General features: G+C 40.3%; 1 protein-coding gene across 1 annotated transcript in view; it reads left to right on the forward strand.

Annotated features, from left to right (window-relative positions):
- PLD1 (phospholipase D1) overlaps positions 1 to 20,524 on the forward strand; it is a 1,505,857-nt gene that overhangs the window by 727,879 nt on the left and 757,454 nt on the right. Inside the window, exon 14 of the mRNA XM_044070047.1 lies at positions 9,459 to 9,653. Coding sequence (XP_043925982.1) covers positions 9,459 to 9,653 — 195 coding nt within the window. The remainder of the gene's footprint in view (positions 1 to 9,458; positions 9,654 to 20,524) is intronic.

Raw genomic sequence — 20,524 nt, forward strand, 5'->3', positions numbered from 1 at the left:
AAACCAAGTTATTGGTACTCGCTAGAATATTTTGTTTTTTCTTGCCTCAGTTATTTCCGGATGTCAGAAAAAGTGAATAATTGTATTTTGTGGGAAACAGATACCGCATGGGGATTACCACTCTTTTGTATTCCTTTGTTTGGGACCAGAGCACGACGAAGTTGGGTGTCGCTTTGTGCTAGGGTTTAATGTTTACCATTAAACGTAGGTTAGATTGGCGCTTAGGCCTGCCTTCTGCGTAATTATCGAGTAATATGCCGGCCGATCCTCCGACGCCCGCCACCGGGAAGCAAGCGCCAGAAAGAAAAATCTTTAAAGTCCAGGTAGGATGAGTCGCCTGCTCCGACGCTGGGTTCCTTAGAAACTACGGTGGAATCTGTGGATCCGCCGAGGTTTCCAGTTGAGTCTCAGGGGGAGGCTTTAATTTTGCAAGATGTGGCCTCTCAGGAGTCAGGTCAGGCTGAGGGGGCCTCTCGCTGCTGTTCTCCTTCCTTGCCTAAGGTGGTTAGGCCTTCTCCTTCTATCTCTAAGGCTCCTTCCAAAGGCAGGCCTGGTTGCCTTCCACGGGTGTCAGTCCTAGTTCTGCAGGTTCTGTGCCTAAAAACATATGCTTAAAATGGCAGAAGATTTAATTTCTTTAATCAGAGGTTCTATGCCCTCCTGATAAGAGGCCTAGGTAGAGCCAGAGGTGGAAAGTTTGGAGCAGGCTTCAGATTACTCAGAGTCTTCGGCTGAAGACATTCAGGATTTTCCTCCTTATTCTGATTCAGACGAGAGGATTCCACCTTCTGCTTCTCCCTCCAGAGGATTTTTCTTTTCAGAAACCCTGCATTCTATGAGGGAGCATTTTAAATGGGAAGGTCAGGATTTCTCTAGATTCCGTAAGAGTGCTTAGGGAATTTTTCTTGTTTTTACCACAACATAGGCCCTTGGCTATACCTCCCTGTTGTGGATGCTGTTGTTCAGACGCTTTCTCCAGGTAGCTTCCCTTAATCCAGACTCTCTGCCTCCCATACCAGTTAAGCCAGACAGGTATTATAGGGTAATCTTACTGGAGACATGAAAAATGTGTTGTTAAAGGTGGTAAATTTGTACCTACTTTTTTTCCTTCTTTTGCTGATCTGTATTTGGAACTAAAAGCTTTTATTAGAAAGCTACTTTTGAAAGTTATTTCAAAAGAAAGTATGTGGTATCGTGTTGATAATGTTCGCTAAATGATTCTAATACAGATATTGAGTTAGATGAGAATTTACTTAATATGTCTCTGTATGATTATGAGATGGAGCTGATTTTTGATATAGATGTTACAGATGAAACGATGAATAATGTTAATTTGTTAAACGGATATGGGAAATTATCTGTACCATATTTCACTAGTGAAAACAAGTTTACACCTATAATGAATGTGCCTGCTATTTCAGCATTTTAAGGTTCTATATAAGGAAATTTCTATAACCTTTGATGAATTTTCTTAAAAAAATGTTATAATTTAAGGAAAAGTGAGTGGTTGGGCTTAAAGAGCCATAAGCAACAAAAGTTTAACATTATATTTAAATGTGCTGACATGGGGTAATTGGGTTATATTGGATAAAAATAAATATTGTGATATGTTGGATAACTTGTTAAAATGCCGTGGAATATAAAAAGCTTAGTGCAGATCCCATTGTTGGAAATTCAATAATGAACATTTGGCTTTATTGGAAGAGGGAACGTTTGAGTTTTTTGGATATAAGGATGTGTGTAAATTTCATATAAAAAACCCATTACAATCTATTCTTTATGCTATACCCAAGGTGCAGAAAGATTTACAGCAGCCCAGGTAAGACCAATAGTCTCAGGGGTGGGTTCTATTTTGAATAACATTAACATTTTTTAGATTTTCATCTAAAGGTACATCTAAAAAAGTAAGTATTGCATATTTCAAATACTCAGGATATTATTAATGAGGTGTGTTGTTGAAAATAGTGGCAAATGATTACTATTGGGTTACTATTGATGTAGCGTGAATTATATACTAACATTAGTCTTAGATGGGGCTTGGAATCCATCTTTGACATGTTAGGTGATGGGCCTAAGACCACTTTCTTAGTAAGTTTATTAGAATTTTGTTTAACTCATAATTATTTTTCTTTTCATAATGAGTTTTTTTTGCAGATAAAAGGCACGGCTATGGGGGCGCCTTTTGCACCCTCATATGCCATTATATATATGGGGTATTTTGAAAATAAATTTATTTATACACCTAGTTTTTTTAGGAATAATGTCATATTGTACAAACGTTTTATTGATTACCTTATTTTCATTTGCAAAGGTGATGTTAATGAGTTTTTCATTTTTTGATGTCCTTAATATTAATGAACATGGTCTTACATTTTCTTATGAGTTGAATAGGGAAAAGATTAATTTTTTGGATTTAACATTATATAGTATTGATGAAGTTATAGGATATAGGCCTTTTACAAAATCAACTTCTGTTAATATGTTTTTACATGCCACTAGCATGCACCCTAGTCGTTTATTGAGTTCATTGCCTCTTGGTAAATTCAAGAGGATTTATGATCATACTAGTGATAAAGATGAGAAAATTTATGAATTAAATAAAGTTTTTTCTAGGTTAAGTGAAAAGGGTTATGATGAGGCATATTTATTGAAATGTAAAAACAAATTATTAGGGAATAGTAGAGGTGGATCCTTTACTCATGCGAGAAATATGGGGTGTAGTAATAGGACCTATGTAAAAACAGAAATTGATGATGAGAATAAGTTTTTTTATATTACTAGGTTTTCACCATTTTCAAATGAATTGATATATTTGGTTAGAAGACATTGGCACATTATTTGTGAAGATGAATCTATAGGTTTTTTGTTTCCAGAACATGTTGCATTTTCTTTCAGAAGGGGAAAGAATTTGAAATAATTATTAAATTATAATTTTGTTGAGGGAAACAATCAGTCTTCATCTCACGGTATATTACCATATGGTACCTTTCCATGTGGTTGTTGTGGCATTTGCAATAAGGTCAAGAATTTGAATGTTATTAATGGTATCACTTTGCCCCAAAATTTACGTTTTAACTGCAGGTCTACGGGGTGGTCTATATTTTGGGCTGTTCATGTGATGATGTTTGGTATATAGGACAAACTAAGCGATATGATCAGGATTCGTATTTTGGAACATTTAAAAGATATTAGACATAATAATGTAACCAGTCCTGTTGCAAAACATTTTCATGAAAAACATGACTGTTCTCCCAATAGTTTAAAATTTTGTGTTCTTGGAAAGCCTTTTTCCCAGAGGGGGTGATATTGTAGCTAAGTTATTGGAATTGGAAACCAGGATGATTTTAAAATTTAAAACTTTAAAGCCTTTTGGTATGAATCAGGAATTAGCCATATAATAACAATTTATTAACATAAGAATAATCAAAACATGGATTTTATATAGTAAGTTTCATTCATTTATTTCAGTTATTTAGGTTATTTTTGTATATTTATTGAAAATTACTGTGGTCACTTTAAATGATGAATTGTTATTTAATTGATTAATTAATTGAATAATAATAGCTGTGCTTTGTTGTATATATATTGCTTCATTTTTGAAATGAATTGTGATCCATGAAGGCGAATTGCTGAGGTACCAGATCATTGTAATAAAAGACATGGCGGTCTAGTTCCGTTTTGTTTGTGTATCTACTAGTTTCTGCACTTCTTTTGTGTATTTTGGATAAGTCATTGTTCAGTAGCTGAGTTTCTGATTTAGAAGGAGCAGTGCAGATTCTGTCCTTGAGGTACAACATTAGATCATCTCTTTGGTTTTACATGGATACTGGAAGGGACATGGGTGTTTGCCAGCACATTCTGCCTGTGCAGTGCATGAGTGTGCACAATGTATGAATGTGTACACCAGAAGTGGGTAGTGCTCAGGAAGTACAGGGTCCTGCTGCTAAATACCACTATAACCTTGTATGTATGATAGAATGCTCTGTATTATCTGTATTGCGTCAAGCACATTCAGGGTGGACAGGGCTATATATCTTATGCCTTAACCTGACTTGGTGTTAAATAGCAGTCAAGATGTGAACAGCATCCAGGTTGGAAATAAAGGGTTGTGTCTTTGTAAACGGTGATGTCTTGTTGACCTAAAGTAACCATGGACTGTGCGATGTATGCTGGCGGAATTTACTGTTTGTGAAATAGGTGTGGTAAATCTCAACACCAGGAGTTCAGAAGTCCTAATTCTCTCCCAGAAAAAGGTGGATTGCTGCCTGCAAGTGAGAGGAAAGCAGCTACCTTAAGTGGAGGAGTTTAAATATCTTAGGGTTCATAACTAAGAATAGAGGGGATCAGAAGATTGAACAGTAGATAGTACAGTGGTGCCAATACTGCAGGTATTGTAGTATACTGTGTGGGGAAGCGTAAGCTGCAGTTGTAAAGTACTGTGTTGGAAACATGAGCCAAGTCATATGATAAAGCTACATTTTACATGTTGGTCTGTCTGCCTATCATTGACCCATAGTCCCACGGAATGGTTAGTGACTTAACTGATGACATTGTGAATATCAATATCAGAAATTAAGTTCCCTCATAAGCTTCCTAGTTTGCCTCCAGAACGGAGTGAGGAAGTCACCAATGCAGAAGGATTTTTAATTACAGCAGCTGCTACTCTTGATTGCAAAGTGTAATCTATGGTGATGTGGGCAGCTAGTAAGGATGCCCTTTGGGTGCCTCCCATGGGAAATTTGCCAGGCATAGCCCACTGAACAGATGTCACAAGGCAAACGCAGGTAGTAATGGAGAGAATGCATCTCCTAGCTTGCCTGTGAATCCTGTACTGTGAACTATAGACTTTGGATAGCTGTAGGGAACACTACCCTGCCTGATCTGCTTGTTTACCATTGTGGTCCTCACTAGAACAAGTAGTTTTATAAAGAAGATTGATGGATTATAAGCAGACAAACAAGGGAAACCATCTAGAGACACCCAGATGCAATCCTAATAAATCAACTATATAGGAAGGGGCACGCATTGCTTTAAATATTTTATCTGTGAAAATCCATCTGGGCAGAGACCATTTGCATTGAAGGCTGAAGGGAATATAGCTGTAAATCAAGCTAGAACTGAGCATTTAGTCTGAACGATGATGGCCACAAAATACAGTTATATATGCTGAGAAATAACTCTAAAATGTAATGGCCATGAGTATGCAGCAACCAGCTTTGTCACTATTTGATTTGGATAAGGAGCAAACTGTTTACAACTTTATGAACATTATATTATCACTGTTAATCTAACAGGTATCACACACTCAGAAGTGGTGATAGTTTACACTGCTGTAGAAAAAGTTCATGCATTCTTGCACTACATGTATGACAGACTAGCAGAGGAGGTACATATCTGCTTATGAAATATAAACTTGCTTATTATTTTGAAACTAAAACATAATTTTAGATTTATAATAATCAAAACATCCATTGAAGAGATCACAAAACATTAGATCGTCTCAAAAAAGATTTAGGATGATGGCCAATAATTAATTTTGTTGAAATTGAGACCGTTGTTAATTTAAACTTGTAACAAAGTTGTACCTCAACAGAAAATGCCCCTGTGCTTACATCCCATAAAGAGAAAGACAATTAGTGAACTAGATTTGATACTAATGCTCTGTTTGAATGTAGAAGTGCTGCCAGAGGTACAAACAAAATGAATTATGCAAAAAAATGGATTGCCAAATGTCTAGTATAACAATCTAGTCAAGAAAATTATAAATCACCAGCATGATTGTGACAGGACTGGCTGGTACTGCAGAAAACAACTAAATATGTGAGGTTAACTGGAATGGTGAGTGACTGTATTATGACAGTTACCTGTGATCAAAAATTAACTGAGATCACTTGCTTTTTGTCCACAGACTGCCACATTACTCATTCAGTCTAGCCATTTTGACTATGCACACCTCAGATATCAGATTGTGATAAAAAAGTCACTGCAGTGTATTTCAGCTTGTTTCACTCAAACACACAGTGGACCTGCCAAACCAGATCAGGAATTGTTTAACTATGAGATGACAGCAGAGGTCATATAGTTTCATCCATTGACTTCCTCTGTGCCTAGAAGTTGCAGTGGATTGTACTGTATGCTTCTGACAGTAATGAACTAAAATACTTTACTTTGGTAATTATCTGTATATTTAGTAGTTAATTTTGATCATAATTAGACATCTGATCATAAAATAAACCTATAAGAAATATCAAAAACACTGTAGCTCTTTTAATGCATGGAACTTGAAAATACACTAAATCTGGTAAAAAGTATAATGCACAAAGTAAATAATTAGAGAACTCAAACGTTGGGCAAGGAGGCTTGAAGCTCTGGATGTTTACAGTTGTGCTGGTGTTATTTCCTTTAGCCTCTAGGTTGTGCAACCTTGGGTTAGGAATATGTAGGTAGCAGTGGTGTGTGGGGCACAGGAGCTTGCACCCTTCAGAAGTATTGTTCCACATATGCTTTTCATGTAGTGACCAAAACGTGATATGTCTGTTTTGTGTTTGTGAACGCTTGATTCCTAATTAAAGGTAAGTGTATAGTCCTGGAGAGTAACAACAATTTGGAAAGTTAAACCATCTGTTGTCACTTAGATAGTGAACTGCTGAGTAACAGAGCTTGAGGCACGATTTGTGCAGTCAAAAAAGATGGCATGTGGAAAAAGCCAGGCTAAGAAACCTAGATTAGATAGCTTCTTGCACTTTATTTGTGAAATGGCAAACCACTCTCAGACCCTGAGTAGCTAGGCAAGATGTGACAGAGAAAAAGGGAAGCAATGTGCCTTAGATGTATGCATTTTGAGATTAGACAAGTACCAGCTTTAGGCAATGTTTAATTAGCTTTTTATCTCACTGTTTCAAAAGAATTTTTACTGTTTTCAATTCTGCAACTATTTAGGTAGGTTGCTGCAGTCTTTTAATGCCATTTCTCTAACATGTTTTTTTTTCATGTTTTCTCTAAGCCTTCCATCTTGCATTTTCAAATTATTTCCTGTGGTCCCCGTATGTCACTTTTTGTGAACAATGGTCACCACATGTATTAATTTCCTTCATATTTTTACACATTTCTTTCGTTTTTCTTTTTTTCCGTTTTTTAAACACTATAAAATACAGTACTTCGTAGTCTCTCTTTGTATATGGCTTTTAGTGCACACTGTTATTGTCAGCCATCTTTAAACTGCTTCTGTTCAGTGTATTTTTTAGCATGATAAGCTCTCCAGATTTTCACCCAGTATTTAATGGTGGTGCTTTAACAATTACCACTATATGCAGTTAATACCTTTTAAGTTTCTGTTGCTGATCAGTGTTCCTACAAATCCTAGTTTCTTACCAATCTTCCTTTCTTTTGTATCACATACTTTCCTCTAGATCATCTGTAACAATTTCATCAGGTTTGTTTCCTCATTTGTAAATGCTGTTTGTGCTCAGATTGTGGCTGTATATATTTAATGGGTTTTGATTCCCAGATGTATTATCTGCGTACGACAGTCTGTTGTGTCCTAATATTTCTATGGATTTTTTAAGCAAAAAAAAAAAAAAAAGATGCTTAGTGGTCATAAATGTGGCAAGGGTAGCCCCCCCCCCCCCCCCACATATGAGGTTTTGCCTCTTCATCCCCTTACTTAATATCACATACGGCAAGATTGTACAGACTTGGGATAAGCTAGGACATTTACAGAAATGGTCTGATGGATAGGGAACTATGAAACAATTCATCTTGCTTATTTATTTTTTATAGTGACTTTCTGTATTTTTAACTGTTCTTTAACTAATACCGAGTTCCTCGTCATCATTTATATATCATTTTGTATACCAGTTCAGCTGAATAACTTTGATTAATCATTAAGAAGACTAACATTCTGTTACTTCTTTATTGTCTGCAGTTAAGACAGTGAAAAAGCAGTTATATGGTTGCACAGAAGCACATTTAGACTCACTTGACAGTGCAGGTGAGTAGTGTTCTAAAGTCTTTGTGTAATGATGGAGCAGAACTTTGAAATAACTACTAGCAATTCAGATGAGTACTGCACCAAAGACAGTATGCAATGATGGATGATCCCCAGCAGTATTTTTTTTTTTGGTCCATAGTTTCAGAGATCATCCATTTTCAGCACAAGGTCTTCACTAGTATTGTCTGAAAAGCCCACTACTCACTCCAGTGTGATACCTCCTAGAAGTGACAATGCAAAACTGAACACAGATCAAAGACCTGCGGGAGGAGATTACCAGGTTTCCTCTTTTTGTAATGGTTGTCCATCATCTCTCTGACAAACATGGTACTTTCCCCACACTGACATAACATGCATTTGTAGTGTAGTACTTAGCAAAGTGTTTTGATGGTTCAGACCACAGCTTTCTAGGAGCTGTGCAATAAAATTAGAGAACATACTAAAAGTGGATGACTGTGAGTGTGTAGACAGAGACTCAGTATGAAGGCATCAAAACTGATAGCTTTGCTATGAGTACCTAATGAGGTACTACCCTGTAGGTGTTCACAGAACACCAGAGACCTGAAGAATGTAATCATATCACATAACATGAAGCTCAACCAGGCTATAACTAGACTGTGATTAAGAACAGGGATGATGGGTGCTGAGTAGTGGCATCTGCAGTAGAAGAGATTATAAAGCCACCTCTGTAGATTAGTGGTATGGTGCCCAGTTATGAGGATATATTTCCTTAAAAGTAGCATGAAAGTCATGAGATTCAGTATGGCTAGGGAAATTTGGTAGTGCCCAAGTCAAATGCCTTATGAAGAATGACTGATTGGTTATGTAAACTTTGTGACTGTGTGTCATGGGGGATGTGCGCCAGAATTACTGCAATAAAAATGAGTATCCCACAGATATAAATATGACGTAATAGTTGCATCTTTGAGGAAATGTGTAAGAGCAGGTGGACATGACCTGAGACTGGAAGGAAGCAAGTTCAGAGGCAATCTATGGAATCATTCCAAGGTGCTGGATGTGTGGTTTGTATCTGTTTGGAATACATGGAGCAGTCATTGAAGACTTCGTATAGTAATAGGAGATGAAGACAAAAACAATGCAGAATCTAATACTTTGTAATAAGGGAAGAAAAAGACAAGCTGGACAGGTATTAAAAGTCCTTCTCTATCACTAGTTACATTATTTTCCATGTTACTTTATTAAGGTTAAAAACAGCACATTTTTGCACTAGAGCAGCCACTTTATAACAGAAGTACCACTTGTAACACAACAGTTGCTAAATTATCATTTTAGCTCTGTATAAAAACACTGTTTGCAGCAACCATTAGTATGCATGTGAGGTATTGTCAGACAAAAGAATGGCATATTGTTGCTGGCTTCACCAGTTCTAGCTTCACACCCAAAGCATAATTTGTTTAGTGCTCATCTTTCTAAGTGGTAAAAGTGTTGTTTTGTTATTGTGTTTCAGGTGATCCGACATCCCGATCATGTGTCATCAACAGTCTATCTCTGGGCGCATCACGAAAAGCTTGTTGTCATTGATCAGTCTGTGGCATTTATTGGTGGGATTGACTTTGCATATGGAAGATGGGATGATAATGAACACAGACTGACAGATATTGGCAGTGTCCAACGGACAGTATCCTCTCCAGTTATTAGCTCGGTACGATTCTTTGCACTACTTTTCTTTTTTGTCTTTACTGATTTAATTAGATGCATTAAGTAAAACATACCCAGCATGTTCACATTTGTAGGAATGTTTGTAGTTGCAGCTGTAGGCATAATCGCATTGAGGATTTAGACTACAAACGTTTGCTCTAGACAAGTCCATGCAGTAGCATACTGTTGATAGTCATGTTATGTTGGACAATAGAAAACGAGTGAGATCAAAATTCCACCATTCTGGAAGTTTATTTTTAAATAAATGTTTAAATGACATCAGCTGGTTTCTTCAGCTTTCTTCTGTCATAATAACGTGAGCTTTTCTATCCAGCCGGGCCCCTTTCTGAATGAGTGCTTTCCAAACTCACATTACTAAGCCGTTCTATTACATTTTAATCAGCAGCAGTACTAATAGTAACTGTGTCATTACTGAAGTATTGTGCATCTTACAGGAATGTACAGTTAGGTAACTTGAACTTGACATAACAGTAGATATCCAGATCACTCCTGTAGTATCCTTAGCATCAGAGGTTATATCCTGCCAAAGATAAAACAGCCAGCCAGCTTCCAAAGCTTCAGGGCACCTTCCATGTGCCTAAACTGTCGCACAGCTTGAGATGAGCTGACTTAGACACATTTGGGCATGGAACCCTTCAGAACTTTTCTAACAGCAGGAGATGGAGGCCGAACACCGAAAGGACAATGCTAGGAATAACAAAAAATATATGTCCACACCCTAACTTAAAAAGATCACACCAAAAAATGAGGAGGATGGAGGGAGTGGCTGTTGCAGCAGTGATTATTTGAACATCTACTGCTACGGTAAGTTTAACTTGCACAAATGTGCTGTGTTTTTCATGTTGACCATTGCTCAAGTAGCCTTAGCTGTATGGGTAGATTACCATAGCTAACAATATTTGGGAGGTGGAAGGAAGAATGGTCCAGGTGTCCCTGGAGAATGGCACTTGAAATTCTTGATCTAGACTTAGCAAAGGAATCAAGCTTGCAATGCTTTGTAAAAGTATATACAGAGGACCAAGAAACAGCTTCTAGAATACTTCCAGAATTCTACACTTTCCAACCAATCATAGATTAAGGCTATGCCTGGTAGAGTGGGCGTGACCCTGTGTGAAATAGATTTGTTATGGTGTGTATATCAGAAGGTAATAGCCTTAGACAGTCATTTGGAAATTGTCTGTTTTGACACAGGTTATCCCTTCTTACCTTTAGAAGAAATAAAAATTAATTCAAGGATCTTAAAGATTTAATTCTCTCAAGATAATACCCGAGCTGGCTGTGGACATCCAAGGTATGGAGTATCATTTTTCCCTCATTCTTAGGTTCAAGAAAGAAAGTGGGGAAATGGATAGATGTCCTTCAAGGAAGCATCTGCAGTCATAACATATGGGTTGTCCTGCCTCAGCCGGATTCCAAAGTCTGGGTCTGGCCTCGGCTGATGTCGCACTTCACCCATAGCTCCTGGGGTATAAAGGCATCAGCCGACACCATTTTCCCAGTCTTAAGCAGAAGCTGTTCTGCCGGTCGGTCAGATCCAGAGATTTCAGCTACCAAGACTTCTAAAAGCTAAGTACCGACTCTCTTCTGCCTCAGCTGATGTCAGACAAAGTAAATGATTGTTTAACTTGTGAAAACAAATACCTCATAAGGATTTCCACTCTTACTGCCTTCCTTGCTTAGGCCCAGACCACGTATCGGCTTGTTTAGCCTGTGCTTCCTTCAACCGACGGACACTTAGACGCGTCGGAGTTTGCTGAAGAGTTTTTGGTCCCGCATATAAAATGCCGACTACACATTTAGCCAACAAATGCAAGGAAAAGGGCCGACACTCGCGGCCCGCGGTTTTGGCTGAAACCACGGTTAGGCCTACCGCGAGTGTCTCGGTTTCGGCTGAAGCCGAGTCCTCGGTTCTTCCTTCGGCCAAAAGCATGCCTCCGACAACCGAGGCCTCACAGGCCCCGGCTGAGTCAGCTACGGAAATTCATACCGAAGAAGCAGGCACACAGGAATTGTCCGACACCATTCCATTGGACATCTCTACTCCTGCACATGGGGCAGCTAGACCCCCTGCTTCTATGTCTATTAAGGCCTTCTCCAGGGCTAAAGCAGCTAAACTTCCAAGGCCTTACCTACTAAAGCTCCCTCTCACAGACCTTCCTCAACATCTCAGATTCTCAGCCTTGCTGAGGACCTTATTTCTCTGATCAGGGGATCCCAACCTCACCCAGACAGGGCCTCACAACCTCCTCCTGAAAAAAGGCCTAGGAATGAACCCCCTGAACCTCTCTCCTCTGACTATTCCTCGGATGGATCAGAGTCATCAGACCATCAGGAAGGACCATACTCACCTTATGAGGATTCTGATGCAGAAGACTCCATTCCTTCTGCCTCCCCCCCAGAAGAGTTTTCATTTGGGGAAACTCTACACTCAATGAGGAAACACTTCCAATGGCAGGGTCAGGATTTTTCTGATTCTAGGAAAAGGCTACGGACTTTTTTACACTTACCACAGCATAGGCCTTTAGCCATACCACCTGTACTATCAGTTGTTGATGATGCATACAATGATGCCAGTTCTGGCCCTGATTCTCTTCCCCCGGCCCCTGCCAAACCTGACCGATATTACAGGGTCCCGGATTCTCATTTCCATTTGTATAAGGCCCACGCTGCAGACCCAGAAACCATTTCTCAGGGCCCTAAGGGTGTTGCAGCTGCCTCCCCTACCCTCTGAAAGAGAATCAAGAGCGTTAGAGAGATGGGGTAAAAAGGTTTATACATCTGCTACTCTTTCTGCCAGGGCTTTAAACTGTCAATTTCACATGATACAGTACCAGGAATTTTTGTTAGATCAGCTGAATAAAAAGCTTTCCTCTCCTGAACCTTTAGACCGTAAGTCCCTCCAGGAGTTTGACACAACTCACAACAGGTCAGTAATCATTTCTTAAAATGTGGCTATGATGCACTGGAGGCTTCATTTAGATCAGCTATGACTGGAGCAGTGATTCGAAGGCATGCCTGGCTAAAAGAGCAATCCTTGCCAGACCATGTTAAGTCTAAACTCCTAGATGCCCCTATGGAGAAACAAAGTTTATTTGGCTCCCCTGCACAGGAGGTTCTAAAGAAAGAAAAAGCAAAATCTGTGCAAACAGTGAAGGATTTTCTGCAGGTCCAACCTCCGAGGTTCAGCAGAAGTTGGCCTTCAAAGATTTGGTCCTTTCCAGACACCTCCAGAGCACAGAGAGGCCGAAATAGACGCCCAAGAGGCAGAAGTCAATCAAGGGGTGCCTACAGGGGCCGTCACTGGCAACCTGACAACCAGAGGAGTGCCGCCACAGCTACGACTGCAACCACTTCCACAGGACAGACACAATGACTTGACTCTGATTCCGCCTACCAGGGAACAACTGGAAGCACCCTTGGGCGGAAAGTTAGCTTTATTTTCAAAAAACTGGCATTGCATTACAGGAGACAAATGGACTTTGCAAACAACAGACAAAGGCTACAGGTTTCACTTCCACACTTTACCAAAAAAGAGAGGAATGCCAAACCTTCCATCAAGCCAGAAGTCAGAGGCTCTAAAACAAATCATCAACTTACTAAGGATGAGAGCAATAGAAAAGGTACCACCTATGGAACAAGGCCAAGGATTTTACTCCAGACTATTCCTTGTACCAAGAAAAGACACTCAATGGAGGCCTATTCTCGATTTGTCCGCACTGAACACATATCTCATTGTACCAAAATTCAAGATGCTGACCCTACAGCAACTTCTTCCCATGTTGGGCAAGGAGTCTTGGCTGGTGACTCTAGATCTCAAGGAGGCATACCTGCACGTGCCCATACGACCAGATTGCAGAAGACACCTCAGATTTCTTGCAGGATCAGAGCATTATCAATTCTCAGCATTGCCCTTTGGCTTATCTACTGCACCCAGAGTATTCACGAAATGCCTGGCATCAGTAATTGCACATTGCAGACTTCAGGGAATTCATATATACCCATACCTGGACGACTGCCTAATACAAGCGGACAACAAGACAAAAATAATAAAGGATTTGACCTATGTCATACAACTGCTGCAAGCCTTAGGATACACAGTCAACATACAGAAGTCAAGACTAGTGCCATCCCAAAGGATAACTTTTTTGGGTGCAGAACTGGACACAATAACTCAGATGGCTTTTCTCACAGAAGAAAAACAAAAGCAACTTCCAGTTTACTTCATGGCATTGACAAGACAAACTCAGCTTACTGCAAGGAAAGTCCTGCAGGCCCTGGGTTACATGGCATCCTGCATAATCTTGATCCCGCATGCCAGACTGCATATGAGAAAATTACAATGGTACCTAAGGAATGTATGGTCTCAACACAGACACAGTCTAGAAACCATGATACCAATCATTCCATGCCTGAAACAAGAATTCCTGTGGTGGGCTCAGGCCTGCCAAACCAACAGAGGGTTGCCTTTCCACAAACCACAACCAAGGCAGACCATCACCATGGACACCTCAGACCTAGGCTGGGGGGCACACATGGAAGATAAGTGTATCCAAGGCCTATGGTCCCAAGACCAGCTGAATCTACACATAAATCTAAAGGAGATGCTGGCAGTGAAGCATGCAATCGAGGCATTAAAATCATTCCTCCAGCAAGGACACCTGCTGATAAGGACGGACAATACCACGGTCATGTGGTACATCAACAAACAGGAGGCACCTCTATGCCGGATGGCAATGGATCTCTGGAACCTAGGTCTGAATCTCAACATTCAACTGCAGGCCAGATTTGTACCAGGAAAAGAAAATTTATTAGCAGACAGATTAAGCAGAACTACCATGGATGCTCACGAATGGATGCTGCATCCAGACATCTTCAAAACCATAACAAAGACATGGGGAATGCCAGAGATAGACCTGTTTGCCTCCCCACTCAACCCCCAACTGAAGAAATTCTGCTCAAGAGAATACCACCCACAAGCCTGGAGGGTGGACTCCCTTTCTTTCAGCTGGAAGGACCTGACAGTTTATGCCTTTCCACCTCTCCCATTGATGTACAAAGTTCTACCGAAGATCAGGGAGGAACAGCCAAAGGTAATTCTGATAGCACCAGACTGGCCAAGACAGCATTGGTACCCGCTACTGAGAAGCATGTCTCGGGATTTAACTCATGGCCTCTACCTCTATGGCCTTTACTTCTAACACAGAACAACTACAAGACCCTGCATCCAAACTTGAAAACACTGCAGCTAACTGCCTGGAAAATTGCATAAAGCAAAACCAATCTGTTTTATCTCAGAGGGTCAAGGACATTATCCTGGAGGCTCGCAGACCCTCCACAAGGAAAACATACTCAGCCAAATGGAAGAGATTCCTCATTTGGAGTGCATCAAAGGGAACAGATGTCACACTGGCAAACCTAGCACACATCCTAGAATACTTAGCAGAACTGTTCCACAATGGCCTGTCCTATTCTTCCATTAAGATTCATGCTTCAGCAATTTCAGCAGAGTACAACATGGATCCTCCTATCTTCTCTCAACCTCTCCTCAGGCAATTCCTAAGAGGAATCAAAAATGTAAAACCTCCAAGGAAACCACCTCTGCCTGCATGAGATCTCAACTTTGTGCTGGAAAAATTAACACTTCCCCCCTTTTGAACCAGCAGCATCAGCAGACTTACAGTTCTTATCTTGGAAAACTGCCTTCCTTCTAGCAAATCACTTCAGCAAGAAGGGTATCCGAGTTACAGGCCTTAATGGCAGTGCAGCCTTTCCTTATCTTTCACCAGGATAGAGTGTCTCTGAGAACCAATCGTACTTTCATGCCAAAGGTGGTATCCAGAGTATCCTTGAACCAAGCTATTCATTTACCTACGCTCTTCCCTAACCCACAGAACAGGGGGGAAAAACTACTGCACACCTTGGATGTACACAGACAACTGCGCTACTATCTGGACAGAACTAAGACCAACAGAAAAACTGACCAGCTTCTGGTAGCATATGCAACAGGAGTGCAAGGAAAGCAATTTCAAACAGACAATTTCAAAATGGATAGGAAATTGCATTCGATTCTGTTACTCTTTTCATGGAAAGACAACTCCTGAAAATATCAGGCCTCACTCCACAAGAGCTACAGCCACCACTACAGCTTTCCTATGAGGAGTGGCTACCAAAGACATTTTAGAAGCTGCTACTTGGAGCTCCGTGCATACATTTGCCAAGCATTACAATCTTCCTTTATACTCCAGATCCCGAGCAGGTTTTGCAACTGCAGTTTTACAAGGGATCTTAACTACACCATGATTATCTTAGTGCCTCCTCCCCAGTTTGGCTATGGTATTCTACCCATATGTTAGGACTGCAGATGCATCCTTGAAGGACATAGTACAGTTTTGTACCTACCATAAATGTAGATGTCCGATAGGTATGCATCTGCAGTCAGGATTACCCACCCTCCTTCCCCTCTGTTGTATTTCTAGGGTTACCCCTCTCTCTTAGCTAGCTGGGGGAATCTATTATGGTGTATTTGTTTGTATGTATATATGTATATATACTTTTTGACTTCTACTGTTTGGAATTTTCTACTTTTATCCAAATTTAGCCTTCCTAGAGGGCACCTGGCATCTGGGGCAAGAAACACTGAGGAAAATGGCATCGGCTGATGCCTTTATACCCCAGGAGCTATGACGTCGGGTGAAGTGCGACATCAGCCGAGGCCAGACCCAGACTTTGGAATCCGGCCGACCGAAGGGCTGCCTGAGGCAGGACAACCCATATGTTATGACTGCAGATGCATACCTATCGGACATCTACATTTATGGTAGGTACAAAACTGTACTTTTTACTTAAAGTAAACAATGATACTCCTTTAGGCAGAAAAGAAGGATTAGTTCTCAAGGAAACCCTGTCCCTGTTGAAAATGAGAGAGGGTTGGCTCATCATAAAGGCTTGCAACTCAGATACCCTTCTTGTAGAGGTCAGAGGAATAAGTAAAACTGTTTTCCATGTTAAGAACCCCAAGCTATCTATAGTGATATATTTGTTTTGACAAAGTCTTTAATTTTATTGAATGTTGTTAATAGTAATAATATGAAGAAAGATTACCTGTATTTGTTGTGGACAATGTTAGCAATAGCCAGAAAATGTATAACTAAAAGATGGAACTCTAAATGGAGGAATTCCTATCATCACTGAAGAAATGCATGTTAATGGAGAAAAGAACTAAAGAGTTAAGAACTTTTCCTAAGCCAATGGTTAAAAGTCCGTGGAGGAAAGTTTTGAACCTGATTGATACCCTACAGATGGAACCAAGCTCTTTCTATCATAGTTTATATATTAACTTATTATTTAACTACAAATGTTTTTATCTGAATAATTTTTGTCAGGCTGGATGTAAATACTGTAAATAGTTATTGAATGTTATGACTGTATTAAATCATTGTGTTATTTCATCAAAACAAAAATCATTTGAGTAAAAAAAAAGACAGCTGAATTTAACTGGTTCAGTTGGAGCAAGTGTTAAGCTCTCTAACACAAAATTAAAATCTCAAGGGAGGGCCCAACAGTTTTCTAAGAAGTTTGTTGTGTAAAATCCAATTTAAGAACATTTTGACATTAGACTGCATTGAAAGAGGAGGATCCATGGACAGAACTGCTGAAATGGTGAATAAATGATCCTTGATAAAGGAATAAGAGAGCCCATATTATATTAACTCACACAAATATTGTAAAACTAGAGAGCAACTAGGCCAGAATGGTTGATGGTCATGTTGTTGGCACAAACTAGAAAACCCTTTCTATTTGTTTATATATGATTTTCTATTGGCAAGCTTTCTTGCTTCCATTAGTACCTGTTGTACATCCTCAGAAAACAGGTGCCTAAAAGGAATTAAGAGCCTATCATCCAGGCAGTCGATTGAAAATGATTCATGTTAGGTTGTATCAAGCACTCTTGGTATTCTTGTGTGAGTAGATCCACTATGTGTGTAAGCTTCTGGTAATTGCCTCTGGCCATTTATAGAAGAAAGGAGAACCACAGTTGCCTGGGCAGGAGGAGTAACCACAGTGATTTTGAGGGATTCCTTTTGGTTATTCAGAAGTACCTGGATGTTAGTGTAAAGGCATACTGGAACACTCCTGTCCAAAGAAAAGGCATCTGTCTTCCAGTCCATCTTTTATGGAGTCCTGGAAGAGAATTTTGCCAGTTGATTGTTTAGAGAATAGGCAGGTGAGAGAATAAGTCTACTTGATGAATTCCCCACAGATGGATCAAAAGTCTGAATACCCCTTGATCTAGTTCCCATTTATGGGGTTCTGCCCTAGTTCTGCTCAGCTTTTCTGCCACACAGTTTTGCTCTGACAGAATGTAGGATGCCTGTATAGTGAGACACTGCAGTGAAGCTATATCCCAAGCTAATATGGCTAGTCTGCAAAGGGGGTATGACCAGGTCCCCCCTTACTTATTGATGTACTGTGGTATTGTCTATAATGACGTGAAAGGTCAGTCCAAAGATTGTTTAGAGAGTTGAGTGCATTGATCAAGGCAAGCATCTCCTTGTTATTTATGTGCTTGCTTCTGTCATTGGTGTCCCACACCACCTACACTTTATCCAACCTGAAAAAATCTGAAGAGTCTGTGGTGACTGACTACTTTGGAGCAGGGAGGGAGAAGGGGAGTTCTGAATTTAAGAATGTCTGTTATCTCCATCAAAACATTCTCTTCTGACAAGCTCTAGTGCTGGGATCTGAAAAGATAAGGGGTGTTGATACTAGGACCAAAGAAATTCTAGGTACCAGTGTATCTTTCTCCTGTGGAGTCTTGCCAGTGGTATCACGAGAGTCATAGATGCCATGAGACCCAAAATCCTGAGGTATTCCCTCAGTGGCCAAAGTCTGAGTGGAAAACCTTAGAAATAGAAGTAAATAAAGTTCCCTGATTTCCTGTGGAAGAAAAGCTCTTTGAACTGTGGTGTCTAGTTGAGATCATGGGAACACAATCCTGTGAGAGGCAGTTAAGAAAGAATTGTGAATGTTGTTTTGGAATCCCTGGCTGTTCAAGAGATCTCTCACCCAAGAGGGAGATTCCTGAGACCTTGAAAAAGATTCTGTAAAGATATGCAACTCATCTAAATATGGAACATTATGGATACCCTGTAGCTTGTTATGAGCTATAATCTGAGCTAGACATTTTATGAGCAATTGTGGTACTGTAGATAGTCCAGAGGGTAAGGCAGAGAACTGATAAACGTGATCCAGACACACACAATCTTAAGAAATGTCTGAAGTCTGAATGAATAGGGATATGATGATTAAGCATCTTTTAAGATTAGTGCTACCGAGAAACTTGAAACAGAAAGAATAGGTAACAGAATGTGAAGAGACAACATTTTGAATTTGGGCACTATCACAAACAGGAAGGAAAGAAAGATCCCGAACTGATCGCCTATCATTTTCTTTCTTTTGCATTAGAAATATCCCTTCATAAAAAACCCTTCCCCACATAGGAAGGAAAGAACTGGTTCTATCACTTCTTGGAACAGCATGTGATGAATAAGTAGAAACAAGTATCTGATTTGCAGCCTGAGGAATGACCCCCTGGAAAGGAGAGGTTTCCTCATACTGCCATCTGTAACCTTGAATCATTTTCAGAACTCATTTGTCTAGAAAAATCTGTTGCCAAAAAGAAAAATGCAGATTTAGAGACAGTATGTCTTGAAGGGCGGCCACGGTGGTGCAGCGGTTAGTGTTGCCGCCTCACAGCAAGAGGTTCTCCGGTTCGATTCTCGGCTGGGGTGCCTTCTGTGCGGAGTCTGCATGTCCTCCCTGTGGTCACGTGGGTTTTCTCCAGGTGCTCCGGTTTCCTCCCACATCCCAAAGACATGCTGTAGGTGGATTGGACACTCTAAATTGGCCCTAGGTGTGAGTGTGTGTGTGCCTTCTGTGGAAGGTTGGGCGCCGGGCTGGCAACTCAACACCGTAAAACTCCAATGCCAGTCATGAGCAGACAGGTGATCCGCTGTGGCGACCCCTAACCGGGAAAAGCCGAAAGAAGGAGACACTATGCCTTGAATGGTCATTCAAATTTCATGGAATGTTCTTGGTTGCTATTTCTTCTTAAACATCTGTTTACCTGAATTCTGTTGAGGAGGAAACTTGTGTCTGAATCCGAAATTGGAGGACAGCCCCCTGAATTAGTCTCTGCATCTTCATGTTCAGATTCAGAATCTTGAATCTCTTCAGGAAATTTGCCAGGAACTACTTTATAAGAAGGATCAGTAGCCTGAATTAAACCCTGAGCTAGTCCCAGTAAACTATTGGCCAAAGAAATTTGAGTAGGAGTAGATAAATGCTTGGTTTTCTGTTTCTTTTTGACAAAAAAAATGGGGCCAGCCATGTTACTAATGACAGCAGCTGTTTCCCCAGTGTCGGGCACAGCATTGTGACACAACAGGGAAGCCTTCCTGTTCCTTCTCCCAGGACTGACAAGTGTGTCTCTTCCTTGCCCACTGAGGGGGACCCCAACAGAAGCAGAGGACATAGCTAACTCCCTGATCCATAGTGCCAGTAGGTGCTACACCAGAGGGATCCAGACTAAAACATGGGTGGTCTGAGGCACAGCAAATGGCCACAGCAGCATCCTCTACCTGAAGCTCTGAGACAAATTGCTAGCCTGCTGTGGTGGCAAAGGATGTTTAACTTTTCTTTTAGTAGCTCGAAGGAGGATCAACCATGGGGCCATTAGACTATTCCATTGTCAGTCCGAAAATAAAATGGTTCCTCTTTCCTGGGGAAGACGAGCAGCAAATACTGATAAAACTAACAGTCCACAAAGGTTACTTTTTGATGGTGTTTTAAAAG

Source organism: Protopterus annectens, chromosome 4.part1 (assembly GCF_019279795.1).
Source record: "Protopterus annectens isolate FY-2018-M chromosome 4.part1, PAN1.0, whole genome shotgun sequence".
Classification (NCBI taxonomy): Eukaryota; Metazoa; Chordata; order Ceratodontiformes; family Protopteridae; genus Protopterus; species Protopterus annectens.